The 15,328-nt window shown below is 45.2% G+C and overlaps 2 protein-coding genes across 2 annotated transcripts in view; both read left to right on the forward strand.

The window, feature by feature from the left end:
- Positions 1–979, forward strand: part of LOC146190822 (beta-galactosidase-like) — a 29,898-nt gene extending 28,919 nt beyond the window's left edge. Inside the window, exon 15 of the mRNA XM_084601197.1 lies at positions 237–979. Within this exon, the coding sequence (XP_084457323.1) occupies positions 237–470 (234 nt within the window). The 3' untranslated portion in view covers positions 471–979. The remainder of the gene's footprint in view (positions 1–236) is intronic.
- A 5,108-nt stretch (positions 980–6,087) lies between these two features.
- LOC146190823 (beta-galactosidase-like) overlaps positions 6,088–15,328 on the forward strand; it is a 40,877-nt gene continuing 31,636 nt past the window's right edge. The window contains exons 1-2 of the mRNA XM_084601198.1: positions 6,088–6,187; positions 11,387–11,547. Of these exons, the coding sequence (XP_084457324.1) occupies positions 6,119–6,187; positions 11,387–11,547 (230 nt within the window). The 5' untranslated portion in view covers positions 6,088–6,118. The remainder of the gene's footprint in view (positions 6,188–11,386; positions 11,548–15,328) is intronic.

Raw genomic sequence — 15,328 nt, forward strand, 5'->3', positions numbered from 1 at the left:
ATGACGGGCTTAGTCACAGTTTCCTGGTTTTTGCGAAAACGCTGGTGTGGTATGGAAGTTCAGCAGGGAAACTGACCAGTTAGAAGGACACTGTTTTATCTGCAAAAGCACCGCGTTTCTTATTTAACCTTGAATTCACTCATATTTTTACAGTAGCATTTATTATTAAACCACATGCTTTGCGTCTATTTTACTATTCATCCTCAAACTTCCATCTCCGCTATTTCACCTATTAGGGCGCAGTCATCCTCAATGGCTTCAACTTGGGCCGCTACTGGACACCCATGGGCCCGCAGAAGACGCTGTACGTGCCAGCGGTACTCTTCAAGCCCAACAACGTTCTCAATGTCATCGAGTTAGAACAGGCACCCTGCTGGGAGGGATCCACGAAATGTTTCGTCGAGTTCGTCGACAAGCCGTATATTAATGCCCCCGTGCCGGCTCACCCCAACGGCACCAACCCGGTTTGAACCCTACAAGGTCCTGAACGTGATCGAGCTCGAGCAGGCACCAAGCTCGAGCAGGCACCGTGCTTAAAGGGCTTCACTGATTGCTTCATCGAGTTCGTCGACAAGCCCGAAACCGACGCCCCGATGAAACACAACACTATATTAGAATGATCCTATCAACGCGATTTTTCACTAATCTTAGGCGAAGTCAATCACTCCTTTTATGTCGTGCATTGATTGTTGTAGCACAAGCTTGAAACTCTCGCACTCTTACTGTAAGAACTAAAGACTGATAAATCTATATAACAATTCCTCTCTGTGCCATCTACGTTTAGAATAACCGCCATTAATTGTTGAAATTTTCAGTGTCATTGGGTAGGTTAAAAAAATTTTTACAGCAGCACACGTTTAGTGCTCATACGTCTAACATTGTTTCCCATTTTTACTGGTTTCATTTTACTGGCTGCATAGCCGAATGAAACGGTAACCCGACGGCAGCAACTTCACGCATGCACGCACGACGCATATGCACGCACCCCCCCCCCCCACACACACACACTCACAGAAATATTTTTGATCACCTTGTTTAACATGGCCGCAGTCCCTTCAACGTCAGTAAAGTTGTTTTTCGGAAGTATCAATGGGCATGGCATGTGTTCTGTCTCTAGTGACTTTGTATTCGCGTCTGTCGCTCTCTTCAGGTTTCATCTTTCGCTAATGGTGCCTTTATTTCTGTTTCATTCCTGTTTTCTTTTAGCCAGTGATTGTAGCCTCGGTTTTTTATTCATTAAAGCATCTGTTTGATGTGTTGACTTTTGAGACTCCTCTTGTAAAAACAACGTTATTCATGGCATGTACTCCAAATTCAGAATAACATTTATACACTTTAAAGAAAGGCACATGCCTTCACTGTTCTGCAGTAGAGAGCAATATACAGTTGAGGAGGCGAAAATCGAATAACCGGCCCCTGAAGTCATCGTGATGCATCAGCGCTATGAACACAGGGTCCATGAACGCTAACAATCGCGCTGAGCACTAACGTATCTGCGGAAGCCTAAAACATGCGGCAGAATGATGAAAAGTCACAGACTGAACATTGTGGAAGTCGCAGAGACCGCATATAGAGGTCTTGTTTTCTACTTTCTTCTGATTTATCTCGTAAATAAAGGATTTCCTATATTAGTTTTCAACAATTAAAATTATACTTAACAAAATTATCAGAAAACGTTTACTCTTCCCTACGCCTTCCATGGTCTCAAAGACTGTTGTTCAGCAAATCCAAGCTAATCAAGACTTCGTCCGGTTCCAAAAGTTATGAATCGAGCACTATTGACTAAATTATGGTAATATAGAGACGATGCTGGAGGGGTTTGAGGTGTATCCGGTCGTTCAAGTTCCGGTTTCGTATATAGAAGGGCTTTCCATTAACACCATCCAGCAGCCATTGATGACACGTAAGTATATTCAGGTTCAATGTGGAAAGCAAGCAAAATGAAACTAAACGTTTAGAAATTTCTAAAGAATCAAACGCTATGCCTTGTGCTTGAGACCGAAGCAGCTAGGAGTATCTGGCGTAGACTGTCGCCGTGTTCAACGACAACAACAGCAACGAGCATGACATCCGTTGACATGACGGGCATGTCAACGGATCGTTAGGCCATGGCTTGGCAAAACAACACAATTTAAGCCAGGAAAGCCTGTGATATAATGTACAATATTACGTGTTCACATATACTAAACTTCCTGCCCATTTTTAATCCGATAACACTACTTCACGAGGTCCAATCTGCCCATCGATTTGTTCAGAATATACTGCTATACAATTTTTTTGTCGTGTCAGATGGGAACGTGTGTAGACTACACCTGCTTTTATGGGGGACACTTAAGCTCTGTCTTCCATAGTATGACCTGATAGCGTAGGCTGCCAACTCACATATAAAGCCCCGCTATAATCAAGCCGTATGAAAGTGCCTGCATGACCTAAGAGTAATATGAATTCAGATGCTCTGACAAGTTGATTCAGATACCACCCCCCCCCCCCCCCCCCATATGAAAGGAAAGATCAGAGTTGACACCTCCTACCAAAATTACCGTCAGGCAACCCTACTGTCAGTTAGTGCGCGGCCATGTCCGCTGCCACCTACTGCTTGCCAGTTCCGGGAATTTTCCTTCACAATGCCAACGCCGACACCGGACGCCCACGCACACACTGGATTTTCGGTGAAATGGAATGACAGCATAGTAAAGACTGCGGCGTCTCTCATAGCCTGACTCGCTTGGGGAGGTTAAACCATAGAAATCAAACCAAACCTAACATAGTGAACGTGTTCTGCGATACCACAGTTGCAATGGGAACAAAACTTCAACCTGTTATAATGATTCATCAACGTTTCGTTAACACCGATAGATATGCACAAATACCGGTAATAGTTTTCCTTCATGGGATACCGTTTAGAAGGAATTAAGCACGAGGCATTCAGATCCGCTTCTTGGTTCCCTCAATACAGCTAATATTATTAAAGTTTAGTCTCTGAGCCCTGGTTGGCCAAAACCCCTTTTCACAAGGATTTCATACCATAGGAGTTGGGCACCATGCCAAGGAAAACCATGTACTGATGATATAAGAGGTATGCTCTTGGTGGCACTGCGGACCCAGTAGCTCTCGAATGTAATGTAGATGCAGTGACCCCTGGGCCGCTCTGGTCCGACAGTCCAGTGGCCCGAGTAGCTATCGGTTTGTGCAGATGGGTGCACGCAACGGATCGACCTGCTGCTCAAAGTATTTGTGCGCACATGGCTTGGGGAGGGGGGGGGGGGGAAGGAACCTTCGCCTTCAAATCCGTCTCTGTGGCCTACATTCGGCTGAGAAGCTTTGTGCCTCATGTCGTTTTTTGTTATTGACTCTATCTCTGCTTCTCAAGACAACTTGCTAAGCCTCCGGTAGCTCTCGGCTGCCAGAGAAAACTTACGGAAAATAATATTCTCAACACTGTTCGCATTAACGCCGTCACGTCGATAAGCACCTCGAGCGTTTCTCGCCAAAGCACAACTTGCCTCGAGCGTGCACGGAGCGGCCATGTTGAATAGTTGCTACAGGTGAAGGTAATCCAAACATGGGCCGCGAGAAGGAAAGCTTGCGGTTGTGAAGGCATTCCTGTATATTCGAATTGTTACCAATATTCTTGCTATTTCCATTATTCGGGATGCATTTTGAAAAATCGCTGAGGTTCCGAATGGAATACAAAAATAAAGTGCAAATATTAATTCGTATGCCCAGCTTTTCGAATATTGGCGCCCTCCTGCTATTCGGTTTACTTTTTAGCGGCGACAAACTCATTCCGGAATTTCTTTGTACGTATGTGCTGCCAGTTAACCACACCGCTAATTGAGGCGCCTGCACACAGCCGTTCGAAGGTGCCTTTCTGCTGGCAGATGCAAGCTAGAAAAAAAATAAAAAAACGGGAAAATTATGTTCTATGTCATTGTGGTAACGTGACGGCGCGAAAGGCGCCGTTATAGCGAGAATTCGGCGTAGGTTTCACAGTAGGCACCAATGTTTTAACAAAAAACAAATAAAATAAAATGATATTTGATAATCTCGAGAACCAATCGTAGGTGCGAATCATCAGAAGCTGCCCGGCGGCGGCGATATAACGTTGACGCACACGGCCTGAAGTCTGGCTCTCCTTCCATCATCGCGTGTCAGCGAGAAGCGAGGAGGACAGCCTATGCGAAACGTCATCTGTTGGAATACAAGTAGCGCCATCTAATGAAGAGACTCTGCTCTAATCTTGCATACCACCTTTGTTTATATTCGAATAACATGGTGTATATCCACCTTAAATATATCCGGTATATTCCATTATATCCGAAATGAGCGATGCGAGCCAAATTTAGACAGCATGTGTACACCGCATAATGATGAACCGTTTTATACCATCCGGAACGTCCTGCGGCAAAGGATTCGGCCGCAATGGCTGTTTGGAGATTCCCGGGGGCATGGTTTGGGTGAGCAAAGGTCGCCAGTGCGAATCCCCTGCGTGGACTATACTTACGACTCAACTAAGAATTTTCTGTTGTGGGATTCGCCTAATTGTTGCACGAGCTCCGAACCTTCTGCGTCATATGGGTGGCCCACATATCTTATACAAATGGTGGCACTAAGTGATCCAACCTCGATGTCCGCCAGAGTGGGATATATATAGCGAAACGAAGCGCAAGGCCTGAATTTCGGCGCTCGAGCACTGCCGCTGCGCTTCTGTTGCTGCTATGCAACTGTCATTTAGTCATACATATAGTATGGTTCAATTTTGGTCACGTGGTATTTAATTTACTTTCGGTTGGAATTTGAAAATATATCACTCCCATTTCCTTGCAATGCCGCAAACATGAACTTAAAAAAGTATCTAGCAGCTCTAACGTTCTTGAAAAAACACCACATGCCTTTGCGAGACAAAATGCCCCGACTAGGGTACCACCTCTGAAATGGGAGACGGAGATGACAATAGAACCCGATGGCGTTCTTGAATCCGTAGTAGGACACACTACCACTAAACCCAACAGGTCAGTTATTAGGCTTTGATATAACTTTTTAACTATGAAGGGAGATCTTTCACATAACGTGGCAGCTTGCGACTGTGATTATCAATACAAATGAGACAGTAGAGACACTAATTAAGAAAGTGCTAATTAAGTGAGTGTCAAAGAACCCTGATGCGAAACAGAATGCGCAAGGGCACATGCTAGCCAACAAAGGTAGCATATGTACGGACGCGAAACAGGCTAGCAAAGTCGTCGCTTAGGTGTCCTTTAAATTCTTGGATTATAATTAAGCGACGCCGCTTAATTATCCCCGAAGGAGGGAGTCGATGGGATGTGCGCGACTGACCTTGTATGGTCCGGAGGGTAAGCAAACTGGACTTGCATGTTTTCATGTACAGGTATTATCCAGAGCAAAATCCCAAGAAGAGTGTGCAGTTGTGAGGTTCACAACAATTCTTTGTGGTATTTTGGAGCGCTGTAGATGTCAGCCAGCGTTGCGCATGCTGCCTCCCATCATTCCCCCGCTAGCTGCGTTATAGTGACTCATACAGTGTTAGCTTGGCAGGCCCATACTTTTTGGTACAAATCTGCTTTCTCCCCGCAAAATTTACATTTCGCTCAGAATAATCCTGGTTCGATAGTGTAAAGCTTTACTGGATTGTTAAATGTCATTGTTAGTAATCCCCATTAATCCCTCCTTTTTCCTTTCAATAAATGTTTTTCGTCATCATCCCCGAAGGAGGGAGTCGATGGGATGTGCGCGACTGACCTTGACCTGCAGACAGTCTCAGCGTCTTGCAGGGTAGCAGAGCAATTCCGCCCCGCATATAATTTCTGTATGCTGTCTGCGAATCCGTGCTGATTCCTACTCTAGCGCCAGCTATGCCTAGCATTCTTCAAAAAGTTCACCGACCCGTCAATCTGCAGAAGGCCTTGGACAGTTGCGAAGAGAAATTTCAGCTGATTATGAGTGAGGAGCAAGGCACGCAGGAGGGGGAGAGAGCAGGCGCTGGCAGGGTGAGGACAACTGCCGCGCGGAGATAAAACAATCTGAGGAGCAACCGGTTTCATTTTCCAGCTATACAGCGGAAGAAGCAGCGCGGCGAGGTGGTCTTTTTGGCTCTGGAATGAAGTCGTTTCCCATCTTTGCTCTACTCGCTGTGGTATTTCTGGCTCCAGTGACGGTCACCGCAGGAGTGAGTACGAAATATAGGCTGTTTGCACTGCGCCCAGCTTGTCTTGAAAGGCGATTTGCAGAGACCTGGGGGCAGTAAATTGATGAAGCATCCCTAACATTTATGAGTTGACATTTGTGTCGCAGACGCACGAAATTGAACCTACAAGGAAACAGGGGTTCGTTACGCAATCTACAGTGAGCGCAGTTGGAGCGTCTTTTAGAGTTTTGAATACACCGTACACCGTAAACTCTTTCGATGGTTTTCGCAGAGTGACAAAATTAGTGCCAAAGTTTCATGCTTAGTAGTTCAGGGATTTTATCTTGCAAAAGCGAGAGCTTTTGCAAGATATATATATATATATATATATATATATATATATATATATATATATATATATATATATATATATTGTTACGGGACAGGGATGCACTAGTAGACCGACGCATACAAGATTCGTGTGTCGTCTTCTATTTGTCTCTGTATATCAAGTAGCGCAGTATTCCACAGTACAAGATTGACTCACACAGACATATATATATATATATATATATATATCGGCGGTTCTGCTTACTCAAACTACGATTGTTTACGGATAGTGGCAGCGCCCGTGGTCATGAAAGTAAACTTCACATTTTTAAATGTACTTAAAAACGTTGAGTAAACTGTGTCCAAGTTGCAAATAGTAGGAACTGAAAGGACCACAGGAAGATGGCGGCAGACTTCCATCAGCAGCTCCAGGAACTTTACATCAGTAGGAGAAGCGTATCCAGGCTTAATGCAGGCGATTCGAGGCCGCCTCTCTGCAGCTCAGACCCACAGCCCGTGGGCTGCCACCTCCCCACGTTCTGCCTTTCTTCGCCCCACGGTTGCTCAACACGTCAGCTCTCTGCTCCGCATTATTGTTGTTGTTGTTCGCCTCTTGAAGCATGTTGTTGTTGTTGTTCACCTTTAATTTGATGGCACATACCCACACAGAGGGATTGGCCTAGAATTGGGGTGCATAGATATTAGATTTTGAGATGTATAATTACATCGGATGTGCTCCTAATGCTTGCCATTTGCCATCGTCATCATCCATGCATCATTTGCTCGTCAGCATGCGCAACGCTGGCTGACATCTACAGCGCTCCAAAATACCACAAAGAATTGTTGTGAACCTCACAACTGCACACTCTTCTTGGGATTTTGCTCTGGATAATACCTGTACATGAAAACATGCAAGTCCAGTTTGCTTACCCTCCGGACCATACAAGGTCAGTCGCGCACATCCCATCGACTCCCTCCTTCGGGGATGATGACGAAAAACATTTATTGAAAGGAAAAAGGAGGGATTAATGGGGAGCTTGATTGGGTCCTTAGCCCGGGATTCCGCTGGCTAAGGCCGTCGCACTCCCTCTTTCCATGAAGTATCGCTGGTCCTCGAGGTCCGAGGTGGATAGGGCTGCCTCCCATCATTCCCCCGCTAGCTGCGTTATAGTGACTCATACAGTGTTAGCTTGGCAGGCCCATACTTTTTGGTACAAATCTGCTTTCTCCCCGCAAAATTTACATTTCGCTCAGAATAATCCTGGTTCGATAGTGTAAAGCTTTACTGGATTGTTAAATGTCATTGTTTGTAATCGGCGTAAATTACACTGTTCTGCTTTATCTAATCCTTTGGCTGGTCACGGGAAATTTTGTCTAGATAAGTGCAAGTGTTGTAATACGTCTGCATACGTTAACAATGGCTCTAGGGATTGCGAGACTTCAGAAATGGAGGAAGAAGAACCCAGGGCGAGAAATGCTCGGGCAGCGGCGTGTGCACGCTCATTTCCCTCTACCCTGATGACCATAACCAAACAAGCTCTTTGCGGGATGCACGAACTGCAGACAGTCTCAGCGTCTTGCAGGGTAGCAGAGCAATCCGCCCCGCATATAATTTCTGTATGCTGTCTGCGAATCCGTAATGATATACTCAGAACTAGGATGCGAAGTTGTCATGTAAGCCACCACTTCTTCCAACTCGGTAAGTTTCTCGTTCCGAGCAGAAAGTCCATTGACCGTTTGCCCCTGATGCACCGCAGATATTGTCGACACCCCTGTTGCAGGACCTGCAGCATCCACGAAGAAGGCTCCATCTAATTTAGACTAGTTCGTGGCATTCAAATTGGCCCTAGTACTCCTCCTTGCTTAATAATATCCTGGATGGATGTTTTTTGGGAAGGGCAGAGTCCTAAACTTGCCCCTCCACTCCTTCGGAATGTCTTGTCTGACTTCTATGAAGCAAGGGCAGCTGAATTACAAGCTTTCCAGAATCTCGCATCAGCTTTGTTCTCGATAATCTTGAATACTGACTTGAGAGATGAGTGTCAATCAGTTCGTTGCGTATTGTGCACCCCCAACTGTAGCAAGTGCTCTATAGATGTTTTAACGACACTCCCAACGCCTTGCGTGCTGTTATAATTAAGACATCGAAATGATTAAGGTAGCATTACCTCATACGGAGGTACGGGTTCACATTATTCGGGTTGACAGAAAGGCTTGAACCAACCGAATAGTGTCTTATTTCATCATCCCTTTCTTTTTAGTGATAATACGGCAGATCATGCGAATTACTTTCTCGCATACTGTACTGTAAGCAACTTAGTTATCTTTGGCTCGTTGGCACCTGTGTTTTTAAAAAAGTAGCCCCAGGATACGCATTGTATTTACCTCAGGAATCGAAGCATCGTGAACTTTAATTTCGACAGGGGCCTCATCACCTTTCTTGCGCATGATGAGAAGCTCCGATGTTGTTTTTTTTTAGAGCAGCGCAGCCCGCACTCTTCTGCGTACATCTGGATACTTGATGCATCCTCTTGAAGCACATCTTCCATCGCCCCTAGACTGCCCCTAGTCACACATATAGCGATGTCGTCTGCATAGAGGGCTTGCCGAATTCCTTCTATATAATCCAACTGTTCTGGCAAATTCATAAGGCCAATGTTGAAGAGCAAGGAGAAAGGACTGCTCCTTGTGGCGAGGAGCATTAGCAGTTGCAACTAAACACTTTCATCACACCTTGTGTCCGTATAGATACAAGAAAACCCGCTGCCTTTTAGAGCATTAGCTCTACCGCATTAATTTGCGAGTTTCGCTTCATTATTGGACCTATAGTATCTCAAGTGTTCCACGGATCGCATTACATACTGGAACGTTCCATGTTGTTGCATCTGGCACTGTGCAGCAAGCATGATTGTCATTGCCGTACCACGGAACAACAGCACTATGTTATCGCCGCTGACTATCACGCCTTGTGTAAAACTTAACACACTCTCTCGCTGTGAAGTGGTCGCCGTCGTCTTCATGAAGCTCCATCTGTACCGCTCCTTGATATAACTTAGGCAAATCCGCCATACACATACGCAATCTCTCTATAGGCAGAAACCGCAGCCCTGCCAGATAGGCCGCCGAGACCATTGAACAACGAAAAGCCAAACTAGCCCGTTGCGAGAACCTTACCATGCGATGGAGCGAGCCAAGATGGATGCGACAGCAGCGATTGAGGCTGCGGACGACGTCTAAAGCTCGTGAAACTTGGTTCAAAGATAGTTGGAGCTCTGAAGTTCCGAAAGGTAATATCAGTCCACCAATTCCTCATCTTATTGCAGTTCGCACCGGCAGCCCGATCTTCTTTTTCGCTATGGTGACTGGAGTCGTGTGGTATCCTGGGACGTCCTCTCTGCTGTAGTGTGCGTGTACACCCTACTGGTCTGCGTACAGCGAAAAAAAAAAGGGGGATTTATCAATGTAGGTCCTTGAGAAGTTGACACTGTCCTCAAGTGTAGCGACAGTACTCATCCTTATACGGAGGTCTTGGTCTCACCAACTAGACAATTAAGCTTGCGCTGTGGTCACTCCAGCGACCAATAAATTTCACATACGACAACCTGTATTAGAGTAAAAGTAACCACAGTTCTTGGTTCTGTGCCGTACATCAATCAGCCCACACCTCATAAACGGGCTATGTTATTTATTTACAAAGTAGCCTTATTGTGTCTCAAGTCTTCATAACACCATGGGAACGACTAACAGCTAGCTGTAGTCGCAGAATTGAGACACCTATACAACACCGTGAAGGTGCTGTCCTGTACCAACTGCCTGGCAAGATGTTGTACCAGGCGAATGTCACGAAATCATCTTCCAGCTGGTACCACAACATAGTGGCACTGTGGTAAAAGGCTTACCTTATGATGCAGCTCCACCAGCCCACGTAAATGCCTACATTATCCGGATACCGAGAGCCAATGCTGCAAATCATTAGCGAGTAGTTGCTCGAAACATAATTTTGGCGTCATGATTTACGCTGGATGCTCGATCGGCATGTCATTTTCACTACCTCGGTTCCTTGTTTAAACTTTCCACCCGCTTTCCCGTTATGATACGCCGTGCACCCCCTGTGACTGGGAGTGGAGATTTTGCAAACACCTATTCCGACTTGATTGCAATAGCAGACTACCCAGTGTGTAAAGGCTGCGGGTGCGGTAAGACGATTGGACACTTATTCAATCGAGTCCTCCACTAAGGCGTCTCTCATAGCCTGAGTTGCTTTGAAACGTTAAATCCCACAAACCGAACCAAACCAAATCAGTTTAATTTTATCATGCAATGTATTTTGAAAAAGGGTGAGTGAAGAAAAAGCTGCTTTTTTGCTGCTTGACTGAGCTCCAATAACCAATCAGCATTGAAGAACGATACATTTTTAGGTCCTCTGTTTGAGTCGGAGCGTGCTGTCTTAACTGCTGTATATATAAGCTTTCCCTCTTGGGTTCCTATCCCCTGACGGGGGCTACGTTTCTTGGACCTTAAACGGCCCTTTGACCAAATATAAATTCAATGAGAGCTCTAATTACATAATTAAAGGGCATAGGACTGAGCTGCAGGCTGTCAATTGTCAATGTGATCCTTTGGTAACTAACGGTGATGACCAGCAGACAATGGAAAAAATAATATTACATTCCATTCTTCCTTCCCTTCTCTCCAATTATTCCTCTTCCGACATATAGGGCTGACAACTGGGCTTCGACTCGCTTGCCTTTCTGCCTTTCTATTCTTATGTCTCTCTCTGTCATGTACTATAAGGCTGTGCGCCGGTGTTCTGTATTAACACTCGCTTTCACGTCCGCCTATTATGTTCCTCATAGTATTATGTTATACTATGTTCCTCTTTTCTGATTTTCGGTCTTGTGCACCCAAAAGTCGAGTTCCTTCGTGATCGACTACGAGAACAACCAGTTCCTGAAGGATGGTAAGCCTATACAGATTGTGGCCGGGTCCATCGACTACTTCAGGAGTCTTAACCAGCAGTGGGACGACAGGCTGGCAACCATGAGAGCCTCTGGTCTCAACGCGATACAAACGTGAGTGTCTTCTGCGTATTATACTGTACTAGTCGCTGGGTGTGAGCGGCAGGAAGTTGCTTCGTCTATCACTTTTCTGATACTCGCTTCAACGCTAGTCACTTTTTTTCTTCCTGCCTTCTTTCTTATGTTCTTGTTGCCCCAGCTGTGAGAAACGTTCAGCAGGCCGCGGAAGAAATGTGGGATTGTTTCCAATTCTATTGTTGTGCTTCAGGGATGTGTAATTATTAGGCTAATGTGGTTCTTATGTTCATTTCTGTGGCGCCAGGCAACGCAACAAAAGGTCAGAACAGCACAGCACTGACATAGCAACCGCAATTACAGACAATATAAGTTAAGTCCTGGTATAAGTAGGCACTAACATCCTAACGCCAAGGTTTTGCAATTTCCTGAAGGTTGTACGCAGTGGGGTCGAAATATCCACTACAGCAAACGATGAGCATACCTCTTGAAAAATCCCGTATCCAAAGCAACCCATCTTAAACGAGCGAGGAGGTTTCATACGGATCCGGTGTGTGGTATATAGGTGAATATGCCACCCAAACGGTACAGCGTACATATAGAAGATGCCGGTACTGTTCTGAACATACAGGTTAAACCGGGGCCGGTTTAGCGCTTATGGCGTATAAACCGGAGAGTTCGCTGCTTATTATACAGGTTTACGAAGGTCCGGCATTGCGCCCATAAATTACATCATCATCATCATCATCATCATCATCATCATCATCATCATCATCATCATCATCATCAGCCTGATTACACCCACTGCAGGGCGAAGGCCTCTCCCATATCTCTCCACTTAACCCGGTTCTGTGCTAGCTGCATCCACTTGACCCCTGCGAACTTCTTAATCTCATCCGCCCACCTAACTTTCTGCCGCCCCCTGCTACGCTTTCCTTCCCTTGGAATCCAGTTTGTTACCCAAAGCGACCATCGGTTATCCTCTCTTCGCACTACATGTCCTGCCCATGCCCATTTCTTCTTCTTAATTTCCACTAGAATGTCGTTAACTTGAGTTATTTCTCTGACCCACTCTGCACGCTTTCTATCTCTTAATGTTACCCCTACCATTTTTCGTTCCATAGCCCTCTGGGTTGTCCTCAACTTAAGTAGAACTCTCTTGGTTAGCCTCCACGTTTCAGCCCCATAGGTGAGTACAGGCAAGATGCAACTGTTGTATACTTTCCTCTTGAGCGATACCGGTAAGCAGCTAGTCATAATCTGCGAGTGCTTGCCAAATGCGCTCCATCCCAATCTTATTCTTCTTGTTATTTCCTTTTCATGATCCGGATCTGCGGTTACTACCTGTCCTAAGTAGATATATTCGCCTACTACTTCCAGTATTTCGCTACCTAATGTAAACTCCTGTTCCTTCCCGAGGCTGTTGAACATTACCTTAGTCTTCTGCATATTGATTTTCAAGCCTACCGTTCTACTTTTCCTGTCTAGGTCATCAATCATTATTTGCAGTTCATCCCCCGAGTTGCTTAGCAAGGCAATGTCATCAGCAAACCGCAGATTACTGAGGTATTCTCCATCTACCCTTATCCCTAACTGCTCCCATTCCAAGTCTCTGAATACTTCCTCTAAACAAGCTGTGAATAGTACTGGGGAGATTGTGTCTCCTTGCCTAACACCTTTCTTTATGGGAATTTTGTTGCTTTCTTTATGTAGAACTATGGTTGCTGTGCAGCCACTATATATATCTTCCAGCACTTTCACGTACGGCTCGTCTACCCCCTGATTTCGCAATGCCTGCATCACCGCCGAGGTTTCAACTGAGTCAAATGCTTTTTCGTAATCAATGAATGCTATGTATAAGGGCTGGTTATATTCCGAGCATTTTTCTATCACCTGATTGATGGTATTGGATATTGATCGATAGTAGAGTACCGTTTCCGAAACCCTGCTTGATCCTTTGCTTGATTGCAGTCTAAGGTTGTCCTGATTCTATTTAGCGATTACCTTAGTAACATACCTTATACGTAACAGACAGTAAGCTGATTGGTCTGTAATTTTTAAGGTCCTTAGAGTCCCCTTTCTTGTGAATGAGGATAATGTTTGCATTCTTCCATGCTTCCGGTACCGTCGATGACACCAGGCACGGCGTATACAGGGTGGCCAGTTTTTCTAGCACGATATCCTCCCCGTCCTTCAGCAAATCTGTAGTTATCTGATCCTCTCTCAGCTGATTTCCCCCTTTTCATAGTTTCTAGTGCTTTCTCTTGACCTCGTCCTTCGTCACTGGTGGAACGTCTGACTTTTTCCCTACCGCCAATCTCATTACGGTCCTGACTACTTTGGCTACTGTAGAGATCTGTATAGAACTCCTCGGCTACTTTGACTATCTTGTCCATATTAGTGATGACGTTGCCCGCCTTGTCCCTTATCGCATACATCTGGTTTTTGCCTATGCCCAATTTCTTCTTTACCGCTTTAAGGCTTCCCCCGTTCTTTACAGCATGCTCAATTTTCTCCATGTTATACTTCCTTATATCGGCCACCTTGCGCTTATTGATTAGCTTTGATATCTAGGGCCAATTCGATCTGGTCTGTTGGATTGGAACCTTTGCATACTCTGCCGTTCCTTAATCAAATCTTTCGGTCTCCTTAGACAGCTTACCGGTATCCTCTCTAACTATCCTACCAGCCTACTTCTACCCGCGCACTCAAGTAATGATATCTCTGAAATTATTGTTCCTTGCCTCTAGGGTAATGTCGCCATCCTCAGTTAAAGCTGAATACCTATTCTGTAGCGAGATCCTGAACTCTTCTGCCCTCCCCCTCACCGCTAATTCGTTGATGGGTTTCTTTCTTACTAATCTATTGCGTTCCTTCTTCAAGATTTAGGCTAATTCGGGACCTCACCATCCTGTGGTCACTACATCGAACTTTCCCGATTACCTCTACATCCGTGCACAATGGGGGGGGTTGAAACACATTAAGAAGTCGATTTCATTTTTAGTCTCTCCGACTTTTCCATGTCCATTTTCGGTTCTTCTGTTTTGCTGAAGAAGGTATTCATGATTCGTAAGTTATTGCGCTCTGCAAACTCAACTAGTAACTCCCCCTGCTATTCATTAGAAACCAATGCCATAGTGACCTACTGCCTTGTCTCCTGCCTGCTTTTTTCCCTACCTTGGCATTGAAGTCGCCCATTAGTACAGTATACTGCGTCTTTAACTTTTCGCATTGCCGATTCTACATCTTCATAGAAGCTTTCAACTGCCTGGTCATCATAACTACATGTAGGTGCATAGGCCTGTACAACCTTCAGTTTTATACCGCTTAATAAGCCTAATTACGATGCCTGCAACCCTCTCATTAATGCTATAGAATTCATCTATATTACCCGCTATATACTTATTGACAAGGAAACCTACTCCTAGTTGTCGCCTCTCTGGTAAACCTCGATAACACAGTACATGCCCATCCTTCAGTTACAGTATATGCCTCATTCGGCCTCCTAACCTCACTAAGCCCTATGACATCTCATTTCATGCCCTCTAGTTCCTGTAACAGCACTGCTAAACTAGCTTCACTAGCTAGGGTTCTAGCATTAAACGTTGCCAGGAGTCAGTTTCCAATGGCGGCCTGTCCAGCGGAGCCAGGCTTTCTTAGCACCCCCTGCTGCGTCACAGGTCTGACCCTGTGACGCATAAATTACAAGAGCCGACAAATTCTTTAATCAACTCGACCGATGCTGTAATTCACCTTCATATATCAGTAACTACCTAAGAAAACTTAGAAACTGAAGGAAACTAAGAAAACGAAAGTGCAA

This window comes from Amblyomma maculatum, chromosome 4 (assembly GCF_055883805.1).
Source record: "Amblyomma maculatum isolate TAMU_Amacu chromosome 4, ASM5588380v1, whole genome shotgun sequence".
NCBI classification, from domain to species: Eukaryota; Metazoa; Arthropoda; class Arachnida; order Ixodida; family Ixodidae; genus Amblyomma; species Amblyomma maculatum.